The sequence below is a fragment of the Carlito syrichta genome, unplaced genomic scaffold, assembly GCF_000164805.1.
Source record: "Carlito syrichta isolate Samal-C Ts95f unplaced genomic scaffold, Tarsius_syrichta-2.0.1 Scaffold305141, whole genome shotgun sequence".
Classification (NCBI taxonomy): Eukaryota; Metazoa; Chordata; class Mammalia; order Primates; family Tarsiidae; genus Carlito; species Carlito syrichta.
In genome coordinates, this window is record NW_007249237.1 from 992 (window position 1) to 10,476 (window position 9,485).

Here is a 9,485-nt window from a genome sequence, read left to right on the forward strand (position 1 = left end):
ATCATCAACCCAATATCCCCCTCCCAACATTAAATATAGATTTATCCTGGCATTGTGGGAGGGGTATTTGATCTTATTTTCTTAGTATCCCTGAAGTGTAGCTCATCATGCTTTGTCATTTTGCCTGCTAGGGCCTTCTGGTTTCAGGGTCACAACCTCTGGGTTCCCATTTTTGACTTCAGATCTTTCCTAACAGGAGTATTTCCTAATATTCTCAGAACTTCCAAGTGTTCATTTACAGACTAGCAAAGTATTGGCTGTCTTTTCCTCTCTATACTTCATTGTGCAAAGTTTGGAGGCTTTACACAGAGCCATTTGCCAAGACACCTCCTGTTGCCAGTATGACCTTTGGTGCATGTTGAAAGTGGAACTTCTTTGTGGGGTACACAAGCTCCAGATATTTTTGGATACATTCTCATCTTGAATTACCATTACCTCCCCCAAATGAAACTCAGTGGATAGTAAGAAAAGGTGCTTTGAAACTTTTTGGGAATTTAGTTAACATCAGAACCAATTCCCATGCTTTCAGATTCATAAGTACCTCTCCCCATCAATGTTTATACAACACCTAGGATAGTTCCTGGCACATAGTAGGTGTCCAATAAATTAGCTTCACAACAAAAGAGTTTTTCTTTTTTATGTAAATATTACATGCACATTGCAAAGAAAAATTTAAAAGTACAGAAAGGCACAGAGAAAAAGTCAAACAAACAAAACCACCTGATACTCCACCAACACTGAAACAAGCATCATTAAATTTTTTGAGCCCGTTCTTTCATTCATCTCTCGCAAAAGTTCACCTAAATACATAATAGTAAATATACCATTTTATACCATACATGCTACATTTACATTTTTCTATTTTTTAGTCTTCCCCACCCCTACACATCCACTTCTTCTTTTCTCCCTCCCCTCAAGGTAATTATTATTAACAGTCTGACACATATTCTTCCATACCAGTCTACATGTGTATCTAATTACATACACACATAAATACATAATAAATGGGTGTGATCACTAGTTTAACAAAAGGAAATATTGTATATATACATTTCAGTAATAATTATTTACCAAAACATTGCAGAAATACACTGAAGTCAGCCAGTATAGATTTAACTCATTTTAAAAATTATTCTCACATTGTTCCATAATATGGATATATCACAATTTATCCAACCATTTCCCTATTAATGGGCATTCACTTTGTTTGTATTTGGGGCTTTTCCTACCTCTACAAACAATACTTCAGCAAACATGTTTCTTTATATTCTTATGCATTGATGCTGCTTCTATTTCTGTGGGACAGATTCTCAAAAGTGAAATTGCTGGGTCTAAGGGCATATATATTTAAATTTTTAAAATACACATCGCTGGGTTGCTGGTGGAAATGCAAGTTATATAAGCTTTAAGTAAGAGTACATGGTTTCCCAAACCCCAATTGCAAAAAAACTCTTAATTTTGTTAACTCCATGAAGTAGAAGTTTCATCTCATTAGACAGATTAATTTTCAATTCCCTGAGAATTATACAGGCTCAAAGTCTTTTCTTAGGTTAATGGTAATTTGGAGTTGCTCTTCTATGACGAATCATTTGGTCCAGAGGGATTAAAGACAAATATAAAAAATAAAATTATCAAAATCTTAAAAACAAATTTAGGATACTATGTATAACCTATGAAATGAGGAGACTTCTTTTAATTAAAAATAATAAATCAAAAATCTAAAAAGAGATTTTACTATAAAAAATAAAAAATGTGGCTTTATTAAAATGTATAAAGACAAATGTTAGATTAAGAAAAATATTTGCTACACAAATGACAAGAAATTAATATCTAAAATAGGTTTGTAAGAAAAGGCAGATAAACCAATAGAAAAATAGACACATATATATGCACAATTAATCAAAGATAATTTGTTGAATGAGTAAAGTATGAAATCTGATGGCTTTCATTTATTCATTATTTTTCTCTAGTGTGAGTTTTGTTAATAGAGTCTCTTTAATGTGTATTTTCTGGTTAATTTCTAATGAGGATGCTCCTATTTACATAAAATATAGTCTATAAGATTCTTCTTATGGAGTTGACATCAGGATGAATAGTTATTGTTCTCTATATTAACTGAATTTCTCTTTGATGTATTCTTTGATGTACAGTAAGGCTTGAACTACTCCTGAAGGCTTTTCCACATTCATTACATTTATAGGGTTTTTCTCCAGTATGCATCCTCAAGTGTACAGTAAAGTCTGAGTTAGTTCTGAAGGCTTTTCCACATTCTTCACATTTATAGGGCCTCTCCCCAGTATGAATTCTCTGATGTAGTGTTAGCTGTGATAAAGTAATACAACCTTTTCCACATTCCTTACAGGTGTAGGGTTTTTCTCCAGTATGCGTTCTCCAATGCACTGTAAGGTACGAACCCCTCCTGAAAGTTTTTCCACAGACATCACACTTATAGGGCTTCTCTCCACTATGGATTTTCTGATGCTCTGTGACATGCACCATCTGACTAAATGCTTTCCCACAGTCATTACATTTAAATGGTTTCTCTCCAGTATGTGTTCTCTGATGGGTATTAAAGCCTGAGTTACTTGTGAAAACTTTTCCACATTCATTACATTTATAGGGTTTTTCTCCAGTATGCCTTCGTTGATGCACAGTAAGCTGTGATGTATTAGTGAAGGCTTTCTCACATTCATTACATTTATATGGTTTTTCTCCAGTATGGGTCCTTTGATGTACAATAAGGTATGATTTAGTCCTGAAGGATTTTCCACAATCACAACATTTATAGGGTTTCACTCCAGTATGAATTTTCTGATGCTCTTTGAGATTTACCATTTTGGTGAATGCCCTCTCACAGTCAGTACATTTATATGGTTTCTCTCCAGTATGAATCCTCTGATGTACAGTTAAATGTGATTTTATTCTGAAGGATTCCCCACATTCATTACATAGATAAGGTTTCTCTTCAGTATGAATACGCTGATGTATAATTAGAGATGAAGAACGCATGAAGGCCTTTCCACATTCATTACATTTATAAGGTTTCTCTCCTGTATGCATTCTGCGGTGTACAGTAAGGCATGAATAATTAATAAATGCTTTCCCACATTCATTACACTTATAGGGTTTTTCTCCTGTATGAATTCTCTGATGTTCTGTGAAATTTGCTATGCGGTTGAATGCTTTCCCACATTCATTACATTCATAGGGTTTTTCCCCAGTATGAGTTCTTATATGTACAATAAGGCTAGAATTACTTCTATAGGTTTTTCCACATTCATTACATCTAAAGGGTTTCTCTCCAGTATGAATTCTCTGATGAACATTAAAAATTGTGGTATTCTTAAAAGATTTCCCACACTCATTGCATTTATACGGCTTCTCTTCAGTATGGGTCTTCTGATGTACACTAAGATATGACTTATTCCTAAAGGCTTTCCCACAATCATTACATTTATAGGGTTTATCACCATTGTGAGTTTCCTGATGTCTTGCAAGTTTTGATTTATCACGAAAACCTTTCCCACATTCACTACATTTATAGGGTTTTTCTCCAGTTTGGATTTTCTGGTGCTGATTAAGACGGGCACACAGGCTAAAGGATTTTCCACAGACATTGCACTGATAAGGTTTTTCTTTAGTATGAATTCTCTGATGTACCATAAGTGATGAAGATGCAATGAAGGCCTTTCCACATTCATTACATTTATAGGGTTTTTCTCCAGTGTGAATTTTTTTATGCTGTCTGAGATATGAAGGCTGGCTGAACATTTTCCCACATTCATTACATTCATATGGTTTCTCTTTAGTGTGAGTTCTTTGATGTTGAATGAGCAAAGACCTATAACGAAAGGCTTTTTCACATGTACTACATTTATAGGGTTTTTCTTTACTATTGGATTTTTCCCCAAAAATAAATTCTGAAGTCTGCCTTATGGCTTTGCTGCCTTCCATATCCTTGCAAATTATCTTCCCTAAATGAGTATCTGTAATCAAATCTAAATTATCTGTGAAACTTTCTTGATGTGTTTGGCATTTGCTGTGAGGCTTTTCTATGATAATTCCTGGTTGTGGAAAAAGAACAGATCCAAATCTAAAGCCACTTTGACTGATGGGAATGTTCCTGTGTGGAGGTGTTCTTTGATGCAAATGACTCCCATGACTATTTTGCAATTTCAGTATCTTGTCATTCCATTTCCACAACCCTTCCATTCTGGAATCCCATAGAGCATTCTCTGTGAATTTCTCTACTATTGCCTCCTGTGATAAATCTTCAGGGATGTTCTTTGTTAGTGTAGCATTCTTGGTTGCAGGTTTGCTCTCCAAGTCTAAGGGAAAAAAGAGAAAAATCAAATAACTTCTTTCCTAAGCTAGGGAAATTTCACTCAACAGGATAATAAAAGTGAAAGATAGACTGATAATGAATACATAGTTTTAACTGCTTTCACAATGACTTGTTTTCTAGGAAGAAGAAAGTAGGGTTAAGGTTGGTTGAGCAAAAAGCAAAGTAGCAAATTCAATGATAGTTTTCCCCTATTAAAAAAAAATCATTCATGGTAACCCTACTACAATCTGAGTCACTAATATATTTCTTTCTCTTGTCATTCTCTTTAGAACCAACTTCTTTGGAGAGTATTCTTCATAAATTGTCATATTTTTTTGCCACTTACTCTACAAACTAGAATATGCCCCCAACCATGCTATCTTTTTATGTGTTTCCATTCTTGGTTGACTACCTTTTTTGTGAGGACCTTCTCAAATTTCCCTGGCAGAATAGCTTATTCAAGTCTTTGTATAAACCTTTTAATAGAGCTTTCATGTAAGAAAACACTTTGATTTTCAAAAACTGACTGCATAAAAGACCAGCCAAAAATTAATATTTATACTTACTGAGATTTCAAATAGTGATATTTATTATTAATCAAGGGTAGCTTTTGAGTTCTTTAGGGTCCTAAGAATGCTTCTGACAGTTAAAAAAAAATTCATTTAAAAAAATTCCATTGTGGGCAACTGATTTTGTAACTTTTTTGTATATGCAATTTAATATTTTATTTTGAAAAACACTTTTATGCTTTTTAAAATTTCTGATTCATTTTTAGGTAATTGTGCCTAAAAAACTAAAAACAAATTTGATTAAAAAAACTTCTGAAGACAGTAGAATGGTTTTATGACTTTAAAACTCACTTTTAAGATCTAAAAATTGACCTCCCTACTGAGAATATACCTGGAGGAACTCAAATCACTCTATGAAAAAGACACCTGCATGAATGTTTATTGCAGCATTATTTACAATAATAAAAACAAGGAACCAACTGTGCTGCCCATCAAAGGAGGACTGAATTTTTAAAAAGTGTATATATACAGAGGGAATATTATGCAGCCATAAAGAAGGACAAAATTATGAACTTCGCAGCAGATTGGATAGACTAAGAGGCTATAGTACTGAATAATCTATCACAGAAACAAAGAACTGAGTATCATATGTTCTTACTCATAAGCAGATCTTGAAAAACTATTATAAAACTATAAAAAAAGGATCGGCAGTAGTGAGAAGCTACAGAAGTGGGCAGGGCTGGATTGGCAGCAGTAGAAAACTGCCAGGGGATAGGGAAGCACACCTCATCAATAAGGATACCTGCATAATGAACATCATCCGTATACCCAACCTTGAATTGTACTCCATATATTTAAAATAAAAAATAAAAAAAATTCACTTTTAAGTAATACATTTTGCCTGTTATTGTAATTTTATAGTTTAAATTAATTTTCTGTCATACTTTTGATGTTACTTTTATCATTTTTTTCTTTTATCTTTAAATAGTTTTAATTAGTTTGAGGATTTTTTTGTTGTCCCATTATATTGCCAATATCTGCCAAAAACATTTTTCTGTCAGAATAAAAGCAGCAGAAAACATATCTGTAACACCAGTCTGGGATTCAGATCCTAATAATAAATTTAAAAGGTCAAATGAACATGAATTTGGAAAGCAGACAAATCTGTTATAAAATGCACTAAAACTATAAAAGCTTATGTTGCATAAAGGTTATTATTATATTGGTTAGTAATTAAAATTTTTGTTCAACAAATTTACTTGCAGAAACTCCACTACTATACATAAGCTAAATCCTCATCTTTCTTGAGCAAAAGTAAAATGTTACTCTCAAAAAATAAGAATAAGAAATGGAAAGAAAACTTGAGAGCGACACTTTGGTAATATCAGACTAATTTGGACCAACATTATTGCTGAGAACAATCAGAAAACTTAGACAAAAGAGAAACAAAGTCTACTTAAAAACAACTGAAAGCTAGACAGGTTTTAAGAATTACAAGTAAAAGAATGAAATCTAGAAAAGGGATCCTGGTATTCAATGCCATTTTCCCCTAAAGATGTCTGCTAATTCACTAAGAAAGAACCAAGAAGCTGAATAAGTGCACAGAACTTTTAATAAACTCATAGGGCAAGACAAAGATTTGAATTTAGGTTCATCAAAAAGGACAACCCTAGAACTCTAAGGTTTGGTTGGAACCTCAGTGTGATATGCCCCAGGAATAGATGATTAAGAAATCAACCAGCTGGCTCAAGGACTAAAACCCAGCTCATTTAAATTTCCTATTGAGTTAAGGTGACTGAGGAATTGAAGTAGCCTACCTAACTTAGCAGCCTGCAAACATCAAAACAAACGTTAATCCTCTGTGGGAGAATATGACATAATCCAGAACCTCAAATTATTATTTCAGGTTTTCATAGTCAGTGCCTGATACTCAATCAAAAATAATAGATCTACAAGGAGACAGAAGTCATGTGAAAAAAAATCAAGAGAAAAAACAGATATAGACATAAAACAAATATAGATAATTGAGGTCTCAGATATAAACTTTAAAATAACCATAATAGTTATATTCAAGAAAATAATACAAGATCAACAATTTCACAAAGCACTGAAAAGTATAAAATAAGAATCAAATGGAAATTCTAGAACTGAAAAGAAATAAAGTAAGTTAACTCAAAGTATGGGCTAAGAGCACAGTAGATACAGCACATGAGAGAGTTAGCAAGATAGATGACAGGTCAGTAGAAAATAACCATATTGAATCACAGAATAAAGAAAAACTTGAAAACATAAAAAATAAGACATACAGGATAGAATGAAAAGGTCTATCATAGATGTAATCAGAGTCCTACAAAGCTAGAAAGAGAAGTGAGAGAGAATAGACAGAAGCTAATTCAAAGAAAGAATACATTAAAATTTCACTCAACAGATTAAAAAAAAAGTCACAAATTTTAGAAGCCAAACGAACCATGAGCATGAGAACTACGAAGAAAACTATACTAAAGCACACAGTAGTAAAATCATTGAAAATCAAAAAAAATTTTTTTGAGTCAGGTGTCCCTCTGTCAACCAGTTTGTAGTGTAGATCCAAATGGATTGATAAGCTCTAGCAAGACTGGTTAAAACAAAAGACCTCACAAAAAATCATTATCAGACATAAAAAGTGGCACATTACTTCAAATCCATATAAACATTTAAAAAATACACAGAGGATAGTATGCCAATACATTTAAAATTTAGATGAAATGGGCTAATGACTAGATAACCATAATTTGCTAAACAACCATAATTTGTTAAGCAAAATTTACTAAACTTAAATGGACCAGTTCCTAGATAACCATAATTTGCTAAACTGAAACACTAAATATCAATAATACTACAAATACTAAAGAAACAGAATCTGTAATTAAACATCTTTTACAATAAAAGCTTCAGGCCAAGATGGCTTCCCTGGTGAATGCCATGTACCCTAAAAAATATAACTTTCCCCACTCACAACTTTTTCTTTCCTCACTATAAGCTGATGCTTTTGTCTCACATTTTAGAAAATAGGGCAGTCATCATAATAGATGCTTTGATCTTCTTACCACCAGCTGACCTACATATACGCTCATCTTCTCCCTCCTTTCCCAGTGCTATACAGGAAGTGACCGCCCTGCCTATTAAAGGTAAATCCCCTCTCCTTTTCTAATCAGATTTTATCTCCTTTAGCCTCTTCTCAAACACTTTAATCCTTCAGTGATCCCATCATTGTCTTACAACATCAATTTCTTCCTTTCCACTAAGGTAATATTATGAGCACTCAAACATGCCATGGAAACTCCCACCTCAAAAATAAAATGGGTGTTTTTCTTGACTCCATTCTTTCCTCTAGCTACTGCCCTATTTCTTTTTTCCTCTTAAAAGGAGAAAAAAAAATCTCTTCTCTACAGAGTTGTCTAAAACTATCTCTAGTGTTTATCTTTCACTCTCTCAAGTATAAATAACATTTGACATATAAAAAGAATATATGCAACACGTTTGAGTTGTGGATGGCATCATAACAAAATGAATACTCAAATGAACTAAAATTCATTTATTTATTTCCATCTCCACTCTCACACTAATCAAGGTTATTATCATCTCTTGCCTAGACTATTTTAACAAACTCTTAACTTACTGCCTACTTTATGTTCCCTTAAATTCAATCTTCATAAACAAGGTTATTTTCTAAAAATCCTTAGTTAAAATCTTTCCATGCTTTTGCATACACTAATGTCATCTACAGAGCCCTGCACAGGCAGGCTCCTAACGTGCTTATCTTATTCTTTACAACGTTTTCCCTCACTTCAGTCACGGCAGCTTTCTTTTGATTTCTAGAACCTATGACATTCCTCTGTGCATCAGCTCCACTGTACTGTTGTTTCTTTTGCCTGGAATGCTTCTGTTCTCCTCTTCCCCTGGCTGGCTTCTTCTGACTCTTCGGCTGAAATGTCACCTCCTCAGGAGCTCCCCTGACCTCACTGTCTGAAGGAGGCGCCTCATTCCACCCCAGTTACTCGTTCCTAGTCCCCAATTCATCTCATAGTTGAAAGGTACTGCAACCACTATTCAGTTTTGTATTTATTTGCTTGCTAATTATCTGTTCTCAAAATATAATTTTCATGATTGCAGGGACCTGGTCCATTTTATTCACTGCTATAGCTCTAGTGCCTAACCTAGCTCACGGCATTTAAATGTATAATAAATACTGACTAAATAAATGAATACTGCATTTTGATTCTCAACTGATTCCTTGTTTATATTCTCAATTAGTTAAGAACATGGAGGACAGGAAGCAGGTTTCCCCAAGTTTGAGCAGGTTTGCAGGTGAAGAAAGTTAAATAATGAGTAAATATGTTTACTATAAAATAAACCAGTGGGAACCCATATGAAAGCATTTTCAGGAAAATGAAGGGAGAAATGTCAGATAATGATGAAACAAATGAGAAAAAACATAGAGTTAGCTGGAGAGGATAAAACTAAAAGGGATACTTTATGCATGTTTGAATGAAAAAGACATCAAGGAATAATTATGAAAATCAAATATCCAAGAAAGAGTAGAGTAGAATGAGATGGGGAATCAAGAGTGAAGGACAGAGAGAGAGAGAGAGAAGGAGAGAGAAGAGGAGGGG

The 9,485-nt window shown here is 33.7% G+C and overlaps 1 protein-coding gene across 1 annotated transcript in view; it reads right to left on the reverse strand.

Moving 5' to 3' along the window:
- Positions 1-2,106: 2,106 nt before the first annotated feature.
- LOC103263523 (zinc finger protein 624) overlaps positions 2,107-9,485 on the reverse strand; it is a 40,920-nt gene continuing 33,541 nt past the window's right edge. The window contains exon 4 of the mRNA XM_021714006.1: positions 2,107-4,328. Coding sequence (XP_021569681.1) covers positions 2,107-4,328 — 2,222 coding nt within the window. The remainder of the gene's footprint in view (positions 4,329-9,485) is intronic.